At 32.1% G+C, this 24,108-nt stretch overlaps 1 protein-coding gene and 1 long non-coding RNA gene across 2 annotated transcripts; one reads left to right on the top strand and one right to left on the bottom strand.

The window, feature by feature from the left end:
- Window positions 1-1,532: 1,532 nt before the first annotated feature.
- Window positions 1,533-16,417, top strand: LOC139513317 (O-methyltransferase MdmC-like). The gene is made up of 7 exons (XM_071301710.1): window positions 1,533-1,665; window positions 2,316-2,451; window positions 3,127-3,283; window positions 5,664-5,873; window positions 13,566-13,666; window positions 14,743-14,898; window positions 16,091-16,417. Exons 2-7 carry the CDS (start codon window positions 2,329-2,331, stop codon window positions 16,151-16,153), a joined length of 810 nt encoding a protein of 269 aa, XP_071157811.1. The 5' UTR covers window positions 1,533-1,665; window positions 2,316-2,328; the 3' UTR covers window positions 16,154-16,417.
- LOC139513318 (uncharacterized) lies at window positions 14,894-19,333 on the bottom strand. The gene is made up of 3 exons (XR_011662427.1): window positions 19,215-19,333; window positions 17,830-17,975; window positions 14,894-15,254 (listed from the first exon to the last, which is right to left on the bottom strand). It is a non-coding gene; the product is annotated as an uncharacterized lncRNA (long non-coding RNA).
- Window positions 19,334-24,108: the final 4,775 nt, after the last annotated feature.

The raw sequence follows: 24,108 nt of genomic DNA on the forward strand, positions 1-24,108 counted from the left end.
ACCCCTAGTTTTTGGTGGGGTTTGTGTTGTTTATTCTTTAGTTTTCTATGTTGTGTCATGTGTACTATTGTTTTTCTGTTTGTCTTTTTCATTTTTAGCCATGGCTTGTCAGTTTGTTTTAGATTTATGAGTTTGACTGTCCCTTTGGTATCTTTCGTCCCTCTTTTGGAACCATAATTGCTTATACTAGTAAAAGCTTCTAAATGTATACCGGGGAAGTTTTATATTGTTAATATAATACTTCCATGTCTATACTAGTTAGAAAGCTGATAATACCTCAGGGAATAACAGACAACATAAGTGGTATCTACACAGTTCTATAAAAAGGTGTTTTATTTCGAAGCATGCCGTATCTTACAAGTTTTTCAATGTCGAACTGTCTCAAATGTCTTCTAAAAGGTTTTGTTCCATCTAAAATTACGAAATACTAGGTTTAATCGTAATTGATGTTTATTCAAAAGAGTACATTTGCTATTTTAACATTCTTTGTGATTCAATTCTTAATTATACACAATGAAATAAGCAAATAATCAAAGAAATATTTATAAAGCATAATATATATAAATGTACATTATTCAGGTAGCATCAGCTCAGTAGTCTGTAGTACGGTACTGACGTGATTCATATTTTTGTGGAATTCCCCGATGATAATTTTTCAAATTATTAATAATAAACTAATGTTTAACCCCCATACTTTAAAAAGAGGTTTGACATATTAAATAGAAACTAACAATGCCTGACAAAAATTAAAACATAAAAAAAACTGAAGAAAACACACCAGTCTATAAAAACAAGACAGCGAACTAAAAACGTAACTAAAAGACTCCCACTGAAAACCGAAGGTGCTCTAGAAGGGATGCAAATTCTACTATACGTGGCTCCAATCATGTTCCTTATAATGTAAGTACACGGTTTGTGAACAAAAATAATTCGGTAGATCATATTCTAAGAGAAATGTGGTCGGGTCTGGGTCACGAAAATTGAAACATATTCATCATCATCTGTGTATCAGGTACTCAATAATTGTCAACCAACTGATGATGACGTCCATAAAATTTGTGAATGAATTACATTAAACTTCACCTGTAAGAACTGTTGGTAAGATAACTTTCTTATTAGCAGCAACACTCTATCAAGGAAATTATGATAAGAAATGAAGCTCTGGAATATTGTTATAACTGGGAGAAATATACTCCACATGAAGGCGCTCCAGGAATGTTGCTACATAGAAATGTTGTCTTTAGATAAGTTTGCTCTTCTAGTTGGGTCCTTTTTTGTTTTATAACTGCTAACGTTTGTTTACACACTTATACATCCCTGGAGTTCAAATGTAAGGGTTTCAACATTACTGTTACATCCACAAAAGGGTCCTTAACGCTTAAATCTTCATAGTACGCATGTTGATCTCATTTCACAAATCAAAGATTTTCAGAAAAAGCCTGTACATTTTGTAAATGATTTTTTGAAAATATATGTAATGATGTTAAGTATATTTTCCTTTCTCTCTATTTTATAAAAATCTTAATGACAGGATTGTAGCACTTATGTATCATATATATAGAACATGCACATCCGCAAAGAAACAAAATTGAAACCAAGAACTGTTACATACATTTCCTAAAATCTATGGTTGACGTTATATAAGTGATTATATAATTAAAGTTGGTAAGTTGATGTAAATATGTTTTATCCCTTTAAGTGAAATCAGTAGATTTATATAGTTGCTAAGTTTAGATATTTTGTTTTCATTCTTCATATATTTCTAATTGTGTTCTAAAGATGTTTTCTCTGATGCATTCCAAATGAAGGTTGATATTGCTAAACACTGATGCAAGGAACGTTGAACTTCATGGTTTGTTTACATTTTTTGGAACCCTGATAAAAGAAATACAAAAGATCCCTTGAAGAGTCTAATTATATGTGGATGAAACACGTGTATTGCATAAAAATATAACGTGTATTTAATTATAAGCCTGGTACCTTTGATAACTAATTAAAGACAGTTTCTATTTAAAGACTGCACACCCCCCGTCAGAAAAATTATTCACAAATATATTCTAGATAGCTCCAATGTACAGACTGTAGACAACACGATAGTCAATTTACTTTCAAAGTATTCGAGACATGTTCAATGTACAGACTGTAAATTGCACGATAGAAATTGCAATGTTCATTTGTAATAGAAAATAAAGAATATGATTATAAATTTATGGCATAAATATACCTATATGCACTTGACAAAATAAAAGCAAAGAACGAGTCAATCTGAATATGAGCAATGTTCATGTTTCGTTTTCTTAACCATTCAACTTTAGAAAAAAAGCGAAGATGTCACACTATGATCCAGTGTTCGTTGAAATACAAGACCTAAGAACCGAGTTAAACAGACAAGAACTTAATATTTCAGAAGATATAAGGGAAAGAGTAAAGAATATTGAGGAGCTGATGATGGTAATATTTAATGAAAGATACCCTTAGTAATGGTTTTGGGACAGAAGTTACATTGTACATGATAAATTATTAAACTTTTATATCTCAACTTAAACGTCTGAGCATGCGCTTCAACAGAGTCGATAACATTGACACGTGTAAATATCTCATTTGAAACACAATAAACATCCAATTTCAGAATAGCAACTAAGTAGTAGAATTCAAGTCGAGAAACGTGTTTAATTATTGTATTTGTTGTTAATTATATTTTGTCTTGAAATCAAGATATTTTATTGCAACCTAGATATTTTCTTTTTAAGGGATGAAAATGATTTCATTCTTTTTTATTGCAATTAAAATATGTATTTTTACATTCATACTGATTTCATTAAGGTAGATGTGGGATATTAGTCAAGGAGGTGACCAAACGACAAATTATTAACATAAATATACAATATTATTCGCCCGCGGAGTCGACAAATAAGTTAAACAAAAACTATATAATTTCAAATTCAAAAAAGATTTTTGTCGATGGCTCGATACGATTACGAACCAGTCTGCTCAATCGTGCTTGCATCCCTCTCGGAAAACATCGTGCTAGCGTCCCCCTTGAAAACAAAGGGAACTAGGCAGTAGTGGTTTTTTTGTAAAACAATTCTTGCATGTACAATTTTCATGGTTCTATTTTGACAATAGGCTAGAGAAAAATTTTGTACTGATCACACATCAGACAGCAGCGTTGAAGTGCAAGCTATAGCCAAAGCGACTTTGAATCATCCTTGGAATGATCTGTTTCAGGAAGGGAAAATAAAATTCAATATGAAAACTTCAATGATGTCTGGAAATGTCACAGGTATTTACGCAGTTTCTATTCATAGGCGCTTCGATCCATAATAAACTATTTATAGACAATAAAAACCAGACAAGTCACAAGTCATTATTGACTTTCATTATTCGGTATCAATTGTTATTTACATTTAACAAATCCGAAGTATTTGTAATATCCTTGGTTAGATGAAAAAAAAATCTAATTTAATTTAGGAAGATGTATTTCTGTTTTCAATCATAAAATGTTTAAAAAAAAGAAATGAAAGGAACCATCCCTACAATTTCCTAAATATAGTTTGATTAACTATTAGCTAGCATTCAATCTGTTACTAGACTGGCTTTTCTATGTTCATTTGGTACAAAATCGTTCCTGCATTTTGTGGAGAAATTTTATCCCGTCCTTGAGTAGGTTATGTGTTTTCTGTTCTGACAAAGCCAACACCACACATTTTCTAAAATCTACCTGATACTCCCATCCAAAAAAAACAACATACAAGGGTCTTAAAGGCCGTGTTCACATTGACCTAAACTCGGTGGTATGTTAGGGTAACTCACACATAAACTAATCTTATCGGGGCCTATTATAGCTGACTATGCGGTATGGGTTTTGCTCATTGTTGAAGGCCGTACGGTGACCTATAGTTGTTAATGTCTGTGTAATTTTGGTCTTTTGTGGATAGTTGTCTCATTGGCAATCATACCACATCTTCTTTTTTTATATAATTACGTTCCCATTGATAAAACTCATTGTTTACATGTAGTTTAAATCATTTTTTGTCTACATGCAGTCGATAGTCGATGTAGGCCTTGTGTAGGTCAAGTGTACACAAAACTAGGCATTCAGAACTTTAATTTTCCCATGTATATTTAAAAAAGAAACAATTTTTATATAAAATTGATACTTATAACACTTATTGATAAAGTTCTTTACAGAAATATTTTTCTAGACTCATCCATCATCATTGCCGAACACATAATTCATTTGAAAAGGTCTTCCCGAATCGATTGGACGTACACACTGACAGAAATATTTGCCACTGGTCTTTATACTCAAACAACGATTCACTCATAAATACATTACTGAAAAAAGGGTGAGGTTAATTTTTTGTTTGTGTAGTATCTCAGATCCGTTAAAATACAATTAGAAATTCATTTTGAAAAAACATTACCCCCTCCCTTTGAGAAATACTCCTTGGAGAAAAAATACCATTTGAAACAAACAGAAAAGATAGAAATGTAGTGATCCTTAACATCGCAAATTTTTTTCTTCGTCTGTAAGCACGCTGATGTCGAGCTTACGTTTTAAATGCGTAATCGAGACATCTTTAAACTACTGCAAATCATCCAAAATGACTTTCTTAAAGGAGCAACCACTTTACTTCAACAAAAGGGGGGTCGGTTTCTGAGTCAATTTTTTTTTCTCAGGCGAAAGTTTATAATTAGTTTTTTTTTTCGATAATACCAATTCAATAGTTAACACTATAATGTTTGGGGAAACTTTGGATTCAGAATATTTATTCCATTCTAATCATCTGAATGACCCGATTTTTTTAAATCATATTGTGGAAAAATCCATCCCCCGTCAGTTTTTTCTGCTAGAACAGTTGTTCGAAAATTTGAATTCGGTTCTACGTAATGAACATTTAAATGACATATAGTTTACAAGTGTGAACAAATCTTATGTACAGATAGCTAAACAAGGTGTATAGATGTGAACAAATTTAATGTCAAACTAGTGTACATTACATTAAACCAAATGTAAACATGTTTACTGTACACGGCGTTTGGTGTGAACACGGCCTTATATTAATCAAGTCAATTAGTTTTTTTGAGGTGGTAAGAAGTTATACAAGTAAATTTTGATTTAAAAAATTGAGTTACACACAGTTTAATTAGAGTTCGTCGTCTGTACAACCTGTATTTTTTTTTACTATTTCGTTATTGGGATCCTCGTGGAATGCTACTAAAACTCATACTCTTACGTTTTTTGTGGGTTTGTTATGTATTCATATCGATTGTTTATTTATCTAACAACTATCCTGGACAAAATAGGTATGTGGACATTATACATGATTTAAAACGGTGCCTCAGTATTGCAGTCTTTTGGATTTAAATTCATGTGGATATTTTTGAAGTTTATTATATATAACGGAATAGTGAGAAAGTCTAAGTATTATTGATTAGTTTAAAACGAGCTTTAACAATTGTAGATAAATAATTTGTAAGATTGATTTGTGGTTTCAATTCAGTTATATTTCAGTAGTTCATCTATTAACATTATTATACCATAGCATATGGGATAGTTACCACTCAGTATTTCGTGTGTCTTATATGATTAAATGGTAAAACAATCCAACAATATTTTTGATATGAGTAATAACTCTTTGGTATAAATATATTTGCAGGTTGTTTTTTGCAGTTTTTAGTCAGTTCTTCCAAAGCTAGGAATGTGTTAGAGATTGGTACATTTACTGGATGCAGTGCTTTAAGAATGGCAGAAGTTCTGCCACCTGATGGTAAAGTTACCACATGCGACTTCGATCCATATGTCGTAGAATTTGCAAGAAATATGATTAACACATCCCCTCATGGCACTAAGATTGAAATACTATTAGGTAAAAATCTAATAATTATGAGATGCCCAAATATATAAAGTAGATTTATGTGTATTTTGATACTGCCGAATTCTAAATACAGCAATATCCTCCTCCTCCTTTTCTTTTACTCCTACTGGATTGACCTTAACACATTATGTCCATGAACCAATGATTTTTTCAGAGTAGTCGGGTATTGAAAGTGTGTTTGGTATATTGTACGGTCCTCCTGTTTTCCTTTTTCATTGATCAATTTACGGTTGTCATTTTCTTCAAAAAGAAAATTTAGGCCTGATGTAGTACAAAGGTGGTGTAATTATTTAATTTATTTTCCGTAAGGAAATATGTACCAACTACAGTGTGTGCAAGCATCTTGCACAAGACAGATGTTTGATGAATATGATACTACAAACGTGTTTGATTTTAGTGAAATGATCTATTTATTATAACATGCACATGTTTAAATACCTTAAATTATCAGGGGCTCATAAAAAAAGTTTGTAACATGGCATTTTCCCTACTACTCTTTCTCAACCAGATAATAATATTCGAAAATGGTTGATTTGACTGACACATGAAGGTTACACAACACCATTGCTAAGCGTGGACGCAGCCCTTTTATGAAAACAACATGGTTTTTCAGAATTTTGAGTACGGTAAATCCCGATCGGTCAACAGCCGATTGTTTGTAACCGATAATTTGTTATTACTAGATATATCATGAACTCTGCATTACATATTGAAGGCAAATGATACATTTTCCTGAAGGAACTAATAAAGGTCTGTTCGAGGCTCTGTGACAAGACATGTATCATTAAGTGTAGAATTGACAGGTAATGAAGATATATAAATTTACCTGTGATGTAACTTTTTGTGGCGGTGTTCCATTCGTGTTACAGAAAAACTCATCATAGATTGAAATTTTATATTTGCGCCAGATGCGCGTTCGTCTACAAAAGATTCAGTGAAGCTCAAAACCATAAAAGTTAGATATGCCAAATAAGGTACGAACTTAAAGAGCATTGATGACCAAACCAAAAATTCCTTAACGTTTTGCCAAATACAGCTAAGAATATCTATTCCTAACGTAAAATAGGGACGAAAGATACCAGAGGGACAGTCAAACTTATAGATTGAAAATGAACTGACAACGCCATGGCTAAAAATAAAAAGACAAACAGACAAACAATAGTACAGAAGACACAACAAAGAAAACTAAAGACTAAGCAACACGAACCAAAGCCTTAGTATTTCCAAAATTTAATGTTTTGTAAACAGTTAATTTATGAATATGACTATATCGATGATAATTCATATCAACGCAGAAGTGCTGACTACTGGGCTGGTGGTGCCCTCGGGAATAAAAACTCTGCATACACTTTGTATAAAGGGTACCAGCTCCTCAGTTTCAAAATAATAAGCTTTTCAAAACACTAGTATATATTGATAGGGGATTAATAAAGGAATCATAAGAGTAAAATAAAATAGATAGGTCAATGTGCTTGTTTCGAGGATAATAGCCATTGATATTGTGGCAGTAAAATGTTCTCTCTTGACTTTTCATAGCTTCATTATTAACAAGTTTAAATTCTCAAAAACTAAAATAATTGAAATTTTATAAGACTTTTACAGATGGCTTATCATTATACAGGTAAAAGATTTATAAAAAGAAAAACCAATAAAACCAGAGGATTCCGAAATCCAAAACATGATCAGCCAACTTCCTTAAGCTGTTTTGTGTACTGTCCTAAATTATTTAAGTTATTCGTTGTTGTTCTGTGGTTAACATGTCGCAATGTTCTATTATATTGTTGGATGTTTTGATGTATTTCTCTGTTTTGTGTTTTCAATTTTTTGTACTCTGTTCCCGTCATGTATTGTTGTCATTTTAGCGGTATATTTAATATTGCCATAACGCGAGGGGGTTTGGCTAGTCACAAAACTAGGTGCAACCTACCATATTTTCTTAAAATGTCCTGTACTAAGTCAGGAACATGGCAGTTGTTATCTAATAGTTCGTTTCTATGAATGTTGCATTGTGGTTTGTTTTTTCTTGTTTCGTTGTTTTCGTCTTATAATTGATGTGTTTCCCTCGGTTTCAGTTTGTTACCCGGATTTGTTTTCTCTTAATCGATTTATGACTTTTGGACAGTGGCCTTTTAACAATGTGTAGATCACAATTATTTGCAAAAACTATCATCAAACTATGTGGTTTATACATAGTGTATTATATGATCACATTTTCAAACGCCAATTAAAATACAAAATGCATTCAAATTAAGTAATAATGGTAAGTCCTATTCCAAAATAGAAGAAATCATGACATTAATGTTCAGATCATGTACATTATAATAAGCCTGGATGTATGAATAGTTAAGTTAAACATTTGATATTCTCTCGTTAGCAAGACGTTTACAGTCATGTTTCTTAAAAGTGTACACTATATCTGATTATTAGACTTCCTGTAAGATTGTCCTTCTATAGTAAAATTGCTCTATTTTTGCATAGTTTTTTTAAAGAAATATATAGCGTTAACTGCACTATGCGAAAATAATATGTCTTGCTGTTGCAACAGACTATTGATTTTCATGTCAATCATTGTCATTTTCACGTGAAAAGGCGGAACTTAGTTGCTTTGACAAACAAGTGGGTTGGATTTATAAGCATAACAATTAATAAACTATTTTATACTGCAACTAGTTGTGTTTATCCCTAAATATAGTAACATAGCTATATTTTGTATAATGTCAATTTCATTATGGAAGACTTTCTCAACAATCAGAGGTTCATTAAGGGATGAAAATAAGATTGACATTTGTGTTACGATTTAAAAAGCTATCAATGTAATAAGTTTATGTTGCAGTATAAAAACAATATTAGGTCAATGTCATAAAAATATAAATTTGTTTGTACTTGGCATAAAACTAGGAAACGGCTCGGTAGAACCTCGCTCTTTCCAGTTTCTCAGCCTCATAAAAAAATAGTTATATTTTTCTTTCATTGACCTAATATTGTATATACATTTGAGCAATCAGGGGAAAATAAAAAATATATTAATTTTAATTTTTCTGACATTTTAAGAGATTCTAAAATACTGTAATTTCTGTTAGAATGTTTTTGTTCTTTGTTTAGTTCTGCTCTCTGCCGTTGAAGCCAATATTGTTTGAATACTTTAGAAGTCATTTGTTTAAAGATAAATAGTTATCATATGATTCGATATCATTGGTTTTTTTTGTAAGTTATTGAGTTATATGAGTATTGTTTTTATACTGCAACTTTAATTAATAAAATGATAGCTTTTTTAATCGTAACACAAATGTCAAACTTGTTTTTATCCCTTAATGGACCTCTGATTGTGGAGAAAGTGTACCATGATGAAATTGACATTATACAAAATATAGCTACGCTTCTATATTTAGGAAATACACACAACTCGTTGCAGTATAAATACATTTATACTGCACTTGTTCTATCTGAGCAGTCAAAATGCGTTGACTGTATATTTCTATGTCATATACAGTCACTGACCCGATATCACTTTTCCTCATGAATATTTAAGTAGAAGTTGCCGAAATAACATTTAATTATTCATACGACCTCTTCAACCTGTTCCAATGCATACAACGATGCGTGGAACGACTCAACCTTGTTTCTTTTGCAATTATTGGAAAAACATATTTCATTTATTAATATTTTTGTTTGCAACCTATAAATCATTAATTTGTTATGCTTATGGTTGATATTTTAGTCCATACTCAAATGATTTCGTTCATCATCGAGTGTGGGTTTCAACAGGTAAATGTACATTTCATTGTGTTGAAAATTTCTCCGTGAGCATGATATGAGGCCTTTTTAAAGGGAATTTCCCCAAATATTTAAATCAAATAATTAACCTTAACGCATCAAACAACAATTGAAAATGGTTTTTTTTTTTAGATTGCAGTATAAAGACAATAATAGTGCATTGATTTGACATATCAACGATATAAGAATTCGGCCCGAAACGGGGAAATAGCTCGTCACAGCCTCGCATTTCCCCGTTTCTAAGCCTCATCCTTATATCGTTGATATGTCAAGTCAATGCACTATTATTGTCTATTTATTCTGCAATTGGGTGTTATTCTATACAGATACAGCCCTACAGATATCGCTATGCTGTATGCTATAAAGATATCGCTGTAAAGCTCCGTCAACTGCCGGACTGAGTATTGTATGAACCTTTTTGATCTAAGAATGTGTATTGCAGTTGCATTCCAATGACGTATTAATTGCGAATTAACGATTACTTTTATACGTTCTGTTTGTTTTCTTTAGAGCAATAAAAATCACAACAATTTTCTGATAACATACACCCATGAACAGTAGTCTTTTCTACGATGATAACTACCGATTTCAAAACTTGAATGTGTATGATTGTGAAACAAAAACATCCATGTCAATTTCAGCATACATGTTTAGTGAATTTTGAGTCTGAAGCGTAGGACAACTCGTACACTCCTGTATCAAATTGGACAATGTTTTGTTATTTGTCATTTGTTTTTACTGTTGAAATTAGTTGTTATATGTACAAAGAGATAATTATTCACCTTGACCGATGTATTACTGTTGACCATTCGAGATTCTTTTTTTGCGAACCCGTCTTCAGCTGAATTGATGATTATTGTATCGTATTACTACATGGGCCCCAAGGGGATTTCAAATCGAAAATAAATGCAAAACATGCGTTTTTGTATCTTTCAAAACACAAATAGTATACAGAATTAATTGCAGGATAAAGACAATAACTGTTTAGTGTCTTTAAATATTAGCTGTAGTTTTACTCGGCTCGAAACAGGTGTAATAGATCGCTAAAAGCTCGCATACACCTTGTTTCCTAGCCTCGTACAAATACGGCTGATATTTAAAGACACTAAACATTTATTGTCTATGTATATGCAGAGTTACATAAAGGGCATTTTTGTTTTACATTGAAATACACTACTGTCACTATTAAAAAAGTAAACAGTCAGTATAATAATGATATTAATGTTGTGTTTAACATTGACTATGGAAAATAGTAGCCAGGGTTTGAGACAATAGTGCACTCCCCTTCGGGTCGTGCACTATTGTCTCTCACCCTGGCTACTATTTTCGCATAGTCAATGTTAAACACAACATTATTATATAAATATTATATATACCCCGTTATCGTTTACGTTCATATCTGAGATGTGGACAGCCCACTATTCTTCGGGAAGGTAACTTTGTTTTTTTATTATACTTCACGTTAAAATGCCAAATTTTGATTGGCTAATACGAGGTTGTTTATTTACTCTACCACCTGGCTGAGAGGGTGCCAATTTTTTTGAATGCTACCCTCTCGTCTATACCAATCAAAAATCGATAATTTTAAAGACAATGAATTGAATTTACATAAAGTAATTGAATACAGTATTATGCGTATGTTCTACGTTTTTCCTCAGATTTTATAATTTGACTGTCAAAATAAAAATGAGGTATGTCAAGTGCACGATGTAGTGACGATATCGCCGATATTGTCAACCTCGTTCATGATTTTAAACCTGCTCGCAACATTGTCTTACTTGTTGTCTACATCGTTGATATCAACGACATCGTTCTTCTTGCTGTCCACTTCGTTGACATCGCTAATTTAAATCGTCCTTTTCCTGTCTACATCGTTGACATCGCCGACATCATGATGATGACAACATCGTGACGACATCGTCTACATCGTCCCCCTTTCCTGTCTATATCGTTGACATCGCCCACATCGTGATGTTGACAACATCCAGACGACATCGTCTACATCGTCCCCTTTTCCTGTCTTCATCGTTGACATCACCAACATCATTACGACATCGCCTACATCGTCCCCCTTTCTTGTCTACATCGTTGAAATCTCCGACATCGTGATGTTGACAACATCGTGACGACATCGTCTACATCGTTTTTCTTGCTGTCTACATCGTTGATATCATCGATACCGCGATGTTGACAACATCGTGACAACATCGTCTACATCGTCCCCCTTTCTTTTCTATACCGTTGACATCGCCGACATCGTGATGTTAACAACATCATGACAACATCGTCTCCATCGTCAACCTTTCCTGTCTACATCGTTGACATCGCCGACATCGTGATGTTAACAACATCGTGACGACATCGTCTACATAGTTTTTCGTGTTGTCTACATCGTTGACATCACCAATATCGCGATGTTGACACCATCGTGACAACATCGTCTGCATGGTCTTCATCGTCCCCCTTATCTGTCTACATCGTTGACATCGCCGACATCGCGATGTTGACAACATCGTGACGACATTGTCTACATCGTCCCCATTCGTCGTAAATTGTGAAAGTGTGTTTGATTGTGCGTGGTTTTTTTTGTTTGGTTTATTATTTGTTTTTAATAATTCTGGGTTTTATTCACCCCAAAGCTATGAATAATTCTGTACTGAACGCAATTACAGTAACTAAATTAGGGACTAAAGAGGGGTCGTGTGTGTTGCTAGGTTTGTCCTTCTGTCCGTTTGTCCATCTGTATGATTGTATAGTTGTAAAGAATGTTGTATGCACTAAATTTGCGGATTTAAGTAATTATTTCATAAAGGCATAGCATTAATAATTTGATAACTAATAAATGTAAAATATGTCAAAGCAGTTGGTTTTTTGTACTGATGTTTTTTCAATAAAGAAGTGTTTAGTTTATCAATTTCAATTTCAAATAATGTATTTATATTATGCCTGTGTCGATGTTCTCAATAGTAGAACTTATTTGAACATTTTTTTACTATTAGCAAATCTCTATCCTTCTCCTCCTCCTCCTCCTCCTTCTCCTCCTCAACATCTTTGCGATGTTAACATTATAAATAACATTGTAAAACAGTGTTGTGACATTGTCTTTTCGCGATGTCGGTAATGCCAACCATGCAGAGAAAAGATGATGAAAGGATATCGACAAAGTAGCACAACACCATGTCGACATCATTGTAATCAAAATTAACAATGTAAACACGAGTTATGTATTAGCGATATCGCCAATGTCAACAATGTAGACAAGAGTATAAAAAGATATCGACAACGTTGTACACTATCGTGTTGACATTGTCTACTTCGCGATATCGTCAATGTCAACGATGTAGACAAGAGTATAAAAAGATATCGACAACGTTGTACACTATCGTGTTGACATTGTCTACTTCGCGATATCGTCAATGTCAACGATGTAGACAAGAGTATGAAACGATAAAGACAACGTTGTACAATATCGTGTCAGCATTGTCTACCTTGCGATACCGTCAATGTCAAAGATGTAGACAAGAATATGAAACGATATCGACAACGTTGTACAATATCGTGTCGACATTGTCTACTTCGCGATATCGTCAATGTCAACGATGAAGACAAGAGTATGAAACGATATCGACAACGTTGTACAGTATTGCGTCGACATTGTCGACAATATCAGTACTACTTTGTACGCTGGACATGAATGATAAAGATAAAAAAAAAAACATCTTGCTTAACTGTTGTTGTTTTTTCTAATACCCGTAACGTTGTTATGTGCGTAGCGTCATAGAAAATACTAAATTTAAAATAAAATTAATCTGTAAAAGACAATAATGATAGGACATTCAGTATAATAAATTATATAACACATAGCTGAGAGGGTGATAAAGCAGATTTATATAATGTTCTATTTTGTAGGGTATGCTAAAGAAACATTACCGGATTTAGCCAAAAAGGGATCAAAGTTCGACTTCATATTTATTGACGCGGACAAAAAAAGATATGTAGACTATTTCAAGGTGTTCTTTTAAAAAAAAATATAGTATTTCATTCAGCTTTATTTTTTTAAGTAATTAAGATAGGAAACATATTACTCGGCTCGAATCGTCACAAAATTTCAAAGAGTGACTTTATGAATATACAAATAAAAAAAGCTGTAAAAATCTGTTGACATGATAAGCATTCTTCCTTCCATTATTAAGTTTCCACTAAAGTAAAAAATCTGGAGGCCTGCGAGACGACTTGATTTGTTTAAAATTGGTATGGACGAATACTGTTATATCTAATGCAGGGCAAGCTCATGTATTGATTTTCGAGTTTCAGTTAATTTCGTGTATCTAGGTGAACGAATAGCAAAGGTACAATAAAAAAATTGCGAATATATGCCCCAAGAACCAGCTTAGCCACACCATAACGATTTCAAGTTTATTTACAATTTACACAGTATATATATGTTTAACAGTATGTTTAAATGAACATATGTTCTCATAGTTTAGGACTTTATTCATGATATGTTGAAAAATACAAGCAAAGTTTAGATATTCATGAATTGTCCTTAATCTTGACTTTAGTGGAACCTTAAGTTAAACATATCACATCCACGTTTTGTTTAAGTAATTTCATCATTGTAAAATTTACAGCTTTTTTTAAAGTGTAAATCATCATTAGCAAGATAAGAAAAACATGCCCGTATGAAATGCAAAAAATCTAATTTAAGTAGCCGTAGAATGCAGGGCCAAATTGAAAATAATAAATATGCATAGATGTATAAACCAATGGGTTTATAAATCAGTATTTTCTATGATATAAAAAGTAAAATCGCAAAAATACTGAACTCCGAGGAAAATTCAAAACGGAGAGTCCCTACTCAAATGGCAAAACTAAAAGTTCAAACACATAATACGAATGGATAACATCTCCAGTCACATTCCTGACTTGGTACAGGCATTTTCTTATGAAAGTAATTAAGTTTTATAAAATACTACTGATTAATAAGAAAAACAACAAACAAATGTATAAATAAACATCTTTCTATTATATCTAAATATATGCCACCATAAACATCACCGATATATAACTTTAAGGAATATTTCAGATATGTTTGGATTCATTGTTAGCACCAGGAGGAACGATGGTAATTGATAATGCCATGTTTTATGGTACAGCTTACGCAACGAAACCACGTGGAATGTATGGAGACCATACCAGACAGTTTAATGAGGCGGTTAAACAAAGACAAGACATATATCATGTATGTCAATGCATTATTTCCCCCATAAAACGGCGATTTAATTAAATATTTTCTACAGATACTTCTTTATTCTGTATACTTTTGATATTCAAATTCTTCTTCTACTGTACATGGTGGTATACGTAAAAAAAAAAAGGAAAAAAATAATAATTACATTTTTTACAAATGAAATCACATTACAGTCAAAACATGCAATTCAATAGTTGTTTATTTCAACACCCTAGTAACTGTTGATGAAGATAATACAATACACCCAATAATGATGACGAAAAGGACATGTAAAAATGTACTCCTTTATCTGCAACAACTGCAGCTCCATTATTCTGCTGATCTTTAGACATTCATCCAGGTAGCATCTGAAAAGGAAACGTGAAGCATGAAAGTTTTATATCATTTAGCTAGGTTCCAACAGGTCTTTAGTACCCCTATTTTTGACATTTTTACCAAAATGTCTGTTTGTTTTGTTCACACATCGTTGTCAATATAATGGAATTTGACGTAACTGTCATACAAGTGAAAGGTTTAACTAGCTATAAAACCAGGTTAATACCATCATTTCCTACATAAATGCCTGTACCAAGTCAGGAATATGACAGTTGATGTGATTGAGCTTTTGATTTTGCCATTTGATTAAGGACTTTTTCCGTGATTTTGCTTTCTACTTCATTTATTTTATTGGCTCAAATAGTTGTCAATAACACGAATTTAACGTTCCATGTTGTTTTTACAATTTAAATATTATTGAGAGAATTATGCCGAAAAAGTGTTGTGAATTTTGCTTAAAATCTTTACACAGGATTGAAACAATGATTTGGTGATAAATAAAGTATCTTTTGTGGTAAATGGAAATTATTAATTGTTTTTATAATATTGGTATATATAATTGATAATTGAAATTATTAATTGTTTTTATAATATTGGTATATATAATTGATAATTGAAATTATTAATTGTTTTTATAATATTGGTATATAATTGATAATTGAACTATCTGCACAAGCATACCATGTCGATGTTATTGACGTTAGCGCTTATTCGTAAATCTATGAAATAAATCAACACATTTGAAGAAACTCTATTAGAATACAACTTTTTAATGACATTATTCAATGAGACCCAATTTTTTTTTAATAAAAACAATTTAATATACTGTAAATGAAGATGAGTACCGATTTTAGTTGTTTATCAACAGGTTTTGCTACCAGTAAGAGATGGTATAATGTTGGTGAGGAGGAAGACTGACATGAATGGATAGGCCAAGTGAAAACATTTATAAAGGAAAGGTCAAGTGAATGTGTATATAATGGATTGGTCAAGTGAAAACATATATAATAGATTGACACATTGTAAACTTGTTTGAATTTCGTTTTTACATAACATTTTGTGAAATGACTTGGGATGATTACGGAGGTGGAGTCATCTTGCTATAAATATAGATATAGTTATATGTACTCTGTGTATTTCGTACGACATGATACAATAATTTTCACGAATAAAATCTGAGCTTTCGTTCTTTAAATGAAGATTGTAGATAGCCCGTGTGATGCTTGTTGGTTTTCCGCACAACATTGAAGATAAATAACCATGTCAAATGAAATGCAATTCTTTTCTAAATAAAAAACATACACAAATATAGTACGTGTTAAAATACACCAATTAAAAAATATCCCTACTCACTGTATACAGGCTTTTCATAAAAACATATATGTATATTTTGAATCAACTATAAAAAGTTCTGTCTTGTCAAATATTTATTTTTGCAACATTGTTTAGGTAGGTTACAAAACAAATTTATGAATGAGCCAATGTAACGTTTGGCACCTGTTTATTTTGATTATAAGGACTTGTAAAATTCCAAGAAGGTCTGTCAAAGTTATTTTAGTTCTAACATCATTTATAGACTGTTCCTAAATGTTGATCTATAAAAAGAAGTAAGACCATTCATAAGTTAAATACAGATTGAAATAAAAAAAAAACAATTACTCAAGATGATTATGAAGAAGCTTCCGTAAATGATCCCCCAATGAAGGTACAAAAATGATTACTAGGATTAATATTAACCTTAGACGTTAATATAACATTTATAAAAAGTTGATGCATGCAGATTATGGGAATAACATTGTCTAAATTTTACTCTGGATACTTAGATTGGATGAAGAGGGCAATTTCAACCGTTGTTAATATTCACCAAAGATACCAGGTTTATAGTTTGGTACGCCATATGCGCGTTTCGTCTAATATATATATATATGACATTAAATATGCAGATCATAAATAACCAAACATTCCGAAGACTTGTGCCAAATACGACTAAATTCTATACATGGGGTAGTATTACTTTTAATTTAAAAGCACTTTGAATATTTCAATATTTTATAAATAGTAAATTTTAAAAAGATTATCACATCTATGATATGTCATGTCAGCACAAAAGCAATTTCTACCATGTTTGTGATATTCTCGTGGACCAGAGTAAGCAATGACCCATTAAAAATTTCAGGCGTTAAAAAATGTGTGTCTTGTTAAAAATTGTCTAGTAGAAACTTCTAGAACATAAAGTATAATAAATATCACACTTTATACATTTTGAGCATCGGAAGCAGCCTCTGGATTAACATTCCTCGATTACGCATATCTTAAACTTGACATACAAGGGTGTATAATATTTTAACACTTGAAGATGTAAATCGGACCCGAGAATAATAACTAAATCTATATCAGGAACTTTGTCTCATGGAATTGAAATCCAAGTTTCCAAAGAATTTCTAAAAGTATCAACAGAGATTTGTATAAAGGCATATGTTAAAACCATATCAGACCGAAGCATCTACTATTGAGCTTTTTTTTTATATATAGATCTAACTTGAAAACATTGACAATCATGTTCTATATAAATTCTTGATTTATATTAAGGTTATAATATTGGATTACCTATACTCGGAGTCGCTATCAACTATATCTTGTTTTGCACGTCAGAGGACATGTTTTCTTCATGAAAGCGGTATACTGTTCAGTTGTACAATAATCCATCCAGGTTTTGCACAATTCCTCAACCTTATCTTCAAGCGGAATCATGTCTTAAATGAAATAAATTGAATAGTAACTAAATTACAAGTGTAATACTACTACTACTCCTGGTTCTTCAAACACTATAATCAAGTCGAACAAAAAGAGGATGAGAAATTAAGAAAGTCAGAAAACAATTAAAAAAACGGTAACTTTAAATGGGTAAGTATTTCCTAGTCTGCTAATTACGAATGTATTACACAACTATCACTATCACAACGGAAACAGAATCACCACACTGGTTACAAATTGACAAATTGAAAGAGTTAATTGGCATTACTGTGTTTCATAAAAAAGAATGACCAACGTAAATACAAGTATCTCGTCTTAGAGTGGGGTACATTCTTCTTTGTAAAGAAGCACTCTGATTCAAAAAAAAAAAAATTCTGAAACTGACATTATGAAGGTGCTTGATTTCGGACTATATATCTATCAATTGATACATTATCCCGGGCTTTTATTTTCTATCATGATTTCCATGATAGAGCGTTGCTTCTCACAAGGAAGCTTTTAAACCAAGAGTGTCAAACTGGGAAGTTGAAATCATAACGTTACAGACGCTATAACGAGTTGGTTGACCATTATGAAGTATTCGTTTCACAGATGATATCGGATATATTCGTTATGTCGTAACTACAATCCCGTTTCTTTTTCACGAATATGACTCACCTAATTAGACTATTTACCGGGTTTTTAATAACATGAACAACACGACAGGTGCCACATGTTGAGCAGGATCTGCTTACCCTCCCGGAGCACCTGATATCACTCCAAGTTTTTTTGTGGGGTTCGTGTTGCTTAGTCTTAAGTTTAGTTTTCTATATTGTGTCTTGTGTATTATTATTCGTTTGTTTGTGTTTTTCTTTTTTAGCCATGGCGTTGTCAGTTTATTTTAGAACTAGGAGTTTGAATGTCCCTCTGGTATCTTTCGCCCCTCTTTTACTTTTACGCATATATTTGTAATGGTTTTGTGGATTACAGCGTATTTGTTAATGTTCATGGTATATTTCAACCTATCTTCAAACATTTTCTGTACTCATTATTACATGATCATGCCTTAATATTTATTTAAAGAAACAAGTATAAATAAGATTAAGATATCAGATGTCCTTTTTGGCATTGCACAAAACTTGGAACGTCATCACTTCAAAGTCAAGAAAACACATAAAATGTTTTTATTAACGATTAAATTATTCCCCTGTTGTGTTTATTTATATACATGTATTAATAAAATATTTCCATAGTCTCACCTTTTTTAATCGACATGTTGTAAATGATTTCCACAGCTTCAAAAAGACCAGTTATAAACACAATTTTTACAAAAGTTACAGTAAAACTCATTTCTTTCAATTATCAATTGTCAGCAGTTAAAACTAAAGGAAAATATCGACTGACATGTAAGACAAAAGTAATAGATAAAATATAATATTTATATTGAACATATGTCACGCTAAATAACTATATCTACATTATCTCGTTTTATTGTACTAGATATCCAATCAAAGGTTAATATTTCACAAACTACAAATAATGTATCTTTGATGAGATGTTACAACCACTGGGTCGATGCTACTGCTGGTGGACGTTTCGTGTACCAGAATATCACCAGCATATGACATCACAAAATTGAAAACAACACGTTTAATAATTTCTTTTCTGGATTTACCTTCATCAGGAACGATCAAAGCCAAACATTTGAATCCGAAGGTGTATTAGTACCGAAAATCGTTGAAGAGCTATATGTAAAAAATATCCAAAATGTTACTAATGCGTTCATATTCTGCAGATTTACTAAACATAAAATGTTCAAGCTCTAAGGTTTTTCTATCATCAAGTATAGAATGCCTTATACGTTTTGGGCATAATTTTTCGTAGTATGGGGTTATTTTTGCTCTTCTTCAAATGTTTTGATTTAAGCGCTAAAGCTACGTCTTCTGAAGACAGTAGGAGTGTTTGACGTACCAAAATATAATCATCGTTTCTTTGATGAGTTTCCATTGAATCATGAAAAGTATTTGTAGTAAGTTTTTTATTCTGTTGCTTTTACAAATTATCAATATATGCGTGTGAAACAAAACCCAAATTTGCTTCAGCAGAGAGAAAAAACAACCGTAAGATAATATTAACCTTTATCTAAATTATGTCCATACTGAAGCAGAGGCTCTGAAACTGCTCATCAGTTTTCTTTTCTGAATATGTATCCATTCCCTTCGAAAAACGGATACGAAGTGAATAAGTGATGTTTTACTTCTCTGACAAGCTAGTTCAAGGCTTCGACATAAGCTAAGTCATTTTTCACTTGTGTATATCGACCTAAGGCGATGGGAGCTGTACCATTTTCAATATTTAACAGTAGACTCATTGATTTTTGGGACACATGTTTGTGTACGCTTGAAAACCATATATTCTTTTTACAATGGAATTACCTTTCTATGGCACTTTAAAATATGCCATTAGGGGTCATTCCCGACACCTAATATTTATATTTCTTTGTAAATTTTGCAGAAAGTTTCCCCTTCATATACTTGGTACATCTAAATATATTAAAAACTGTTGCGATGCCAAACGCTAAATCATATTAATTAATTTCATCTATGTCCGGCCTTTCTTGTTTTTATTTCAATGTCTCTAACATCTATCGGGTATACTAAATGCGTGTTTACACTAAATGGTTAGTCTGGTATTTTTGTACCGTTTGATCTTGTCAGTTTTATGGACTTCCCTTTTATGAATTTGTCTTGGTGTTCAGTATTTTGTTATACTTGTTTTACCATCATAAATTATTCCTGAAGTTTCTATTTAATACTACTCATACCAGGCTAAACTAGATACACCGGTATTTTCAACCTAGGTTTTGTCACCAGAGGTTTTTGAAAAGGTCCCTCATATCATATATATCTTGAAAACTGTTCATATCTGTATATATTATATATTCTCATATTTTTAAGGAGGATATATTATATCCACCTACGTCCCAAGCTTATCTGGCAAAACAGCCGTTGGACGTCAGAGTAATCTCGGACTATTATTATGAAGGATCTATATTTCTTCCGGGGCATCTGAAATCACCGCTGTTTTGGTTTTGTGTTTTTCAGTCTCTTGCTTCTATGTTGTGTTTTGTAGACTGGTGTCGTCGTCTTTTGGACGTTTTTTTTTTTTACATATCTACGGTAGGTTAATTTTTAACTTGTGAGTTGACTAAGACCTTTAGAAAAACGGAGACATAATCTTATGTTTTTAATAAATGGGAATTATAGTACACAATAGCGACCTATAAACACCAACGACCAGCAAACACAAAAAATGTTGTTTGAATAACATTACTTATCACACCTTTAAATCGTAAGTAGAAAGGGTTACAGAAAAGGATACTTTTCATGGCACACTTTGAAAATGGCATCATAATAGTGGTGTCACATCAAGGATTTGTATTTCTATACAAATCCTTGGTCACATATATGAGGAATATTTTTCAATTGTGTTGTATTCAGAGACTAAACTTTTTTCTTCTGCAAATCAGATTTTAATTACATTTGATCTCAACTTACAATTTAAGGCCAAATTGGTCTGAATCGTACATTCTCCTTTGTCTATGAAATAATCAGTATTCCGAACTCGTTTATGTTTTGACTGGTACACACTGGCCGACTTTCGTGAGGGCCTTGCATGTTATTTTATTGTACCCTTACACATGTGTTGAGAAGGAAGAAGATAAGAGTTCACTTTTCAATATAAACTACATGTATGTGGTACCATTGCACTAGATAAGCACATAATTTGGATATCCAGTAGGCCTCTCTAGCATTCATTGATAAAACAATAAGAATAATTTCTAGCTGGTCATCCATTATAATGCGTTTTAAAATGCATTGATATAAGTTTACCAGGCAGTGTTTGCCATTTGTATGTTTTGTCTGTTTCAAATAAAATCCAGATTTCTTATAAACCATTGTGATCCTCCATATATTATTTCTATCAATAATAAGACAAAGGTATGAACATCCTACAATAGTTACCATAAGGTAGCTTTAGTTCAGTGATTGTCTTTTGTTCATGTCTGTCATACTTGTTTACTGTTAATCAGGCTGCTAGATTTCTCAAATGAATTGTTCAATATTTCAAATGTCAGGGTTCTTTTATAAGTGACAAAACAGTATAGGTTTTTGTCATTGTTGAAGGCTGTGTTATTGCCTATAACTGCTTACATCCACCTTAATTTGACTTTTGTGGAAAGTTGTCTCATTGGCAATCATAACATATCTCCTTATTTTTATGTGTTTACAAGAACAGATGATTGATGCCAAAGTTCTGATAATCTTTTGCGATCTGTTGATCTATACAAAAAGAAAAGACTTGTATTTGAACATATTTTAATAGTTCTATTTAAATTCTTTATAACAATCACATACATCTAAAGCTTTACACATTAACAACATCCTTTCATTATTAATATAAATAAATATTTGTGAACTTTCTTAACCTACAAATCAATAAATAAATAGAAAACAAGGACATATTCCTAATACACATTATACAGGATTGCTTTTAACCTTTAACTTTTATTTGGAAATAAAACATAAATGTATTAAAAGGATAACTGTAGAATCAATCATCAATTAATAATTGAGGAAGTCTTGTTATTTAAAATTCTAAAAAAATTATTACAAGTCTTTGAAGAAAATCTCCCCTTCAAATTTCATGTAAACTTTATAATAAACTGTTATCACAGAGATATGTCTCGCCTTTTTGTAATTTTGATTATGCAAATGGTAAAATCAAAATAGCAATACCTTAACATCTTACACAAGTTATGCAAACATTCAAAGTCAATGAACCATGACTGAGTTACATGGCTAAACAATCTCCATGTAAATGAGATGTGCCAATGCTAATACAACTGCATACCAAATACCATGGACTTATTATAAGTCGTTTCCAAATCTAAATACAAAAATAAACTTGTAAACTATGTAAAAGTTTCAAGGTCAGTGAAGCATGAAGAGGGGGATGGTGGCTATAAAATCTCCATGGAAACAATACTTGCAAACCTGCATACCAAATATCATTGATTTAACATTAGCAGTTCATCTTAAACTGATATAATCACCGACTAATACATGTAAACTAAGATAAGTTTCAAAAATTCAAAGTCATTAGACTGTGACTGAGGGTCGAGGCCATATATTCTCATTGGAAATTTTGAGATGTGCCATTGCTTATACAACTGAATACCAATTATCATTGGCCTACCACTAATGCATGTAATGGTTCCCCTTGAACTGACCTAATCACAAACTTATACATGATAACTTACAAAAATTTTCAAAGTCAATAGACCATGATTAAAGGGGCGGAGCCAAATTATCTCCATGGAAATGAGATACACCAATGCTTATACAACTGCATACCAAACATCATTGACCTACCACTTGTGGTTCCCCATAAACTGACCTATTCACAAACAAATACATGTAAAATAAGCAAAAGTTTCGAAGTCAATAGACCATGACTGAGGGGGCAGGGCCAAATAATCTCCATGGAAATGAGATGTGCAAATGATTATACAACTGCATATCTAATATGATTGACCTACCACTTGTGGTTCACCTTAAATTAGACCTAATCACAAACTAATACATTGTGTGAAGTTGTCCCCGACACTGGAAACAACATACCTATGTCTCGCTTTTTGACTCCATCAAAACGAGACAAAAACCAATGCTTAGTCTTCTAGTTTAAAATGAAAAAAGCAGAGAAAAAACACATTTTTTGCAAACAAGTTTTTTACAATTCTATCACAAATTATTGCAATCTAGCTTGTATTTCTGCATAAAAATGAGTTTCTTTAAGTTAGAATATAACCCTTTTCAAATAGAAAAAAATATTGTTAATGGTTTATATTCATTATCCTTGTTATTCCGTTCGATATTTAGATTACTTAAAATGAGACATTATTGATTATAGAATTGTAGTTATTTCACCTTTTCTGTCAAAAATAAAAGAAGATCTTTTTAAAGTTGCCTCATAGTAGAATGACAATATTATTTTAATAATTACATGCTTGGAAAATTTCTCAATATACAGTAGTCCATGTACATGAATTTCTCACTACATTGAAGACCTGTTGGTGACCCTCTGCTGTTG

Source organism: Mytilus edulis, chromosome 2, assembly GCF_963676685.1.
Source record: "Mytilus edulis chromosome 2, xbMytEdul2.2, whole genome shotgun sequence".
NCBI lineage: Eukaryota > Metazoa > Mollusca > Bivalvia > Mytilida > Mytilidae > Mytilus > Mytilus edulis.

Bases quoted from the DNA above. Each gene is read 5' to 3' on its own strand.
- LOC139513317 (XM_071301710.1), top strand. From the start codon at position 2,329: ATGTCACACTATGATCCAGTGTTCGTTGAAATACAAGACCTAAGAACC. The intron at 3,284-5,663 runs GTATTTACGCAG...ATATATTTGCAG, and splicing joins GATGTCTGGAAATGTCACAG to GTTGTTTTTTGCAGTTTTTA. The intron at 13,667-14,742 runs GTGTTCTTTTAA...GGAATATTTCAG, and splicing joins GATATGTAGACTATTTCAAG to ATATGTTTGGATTCATTGTT.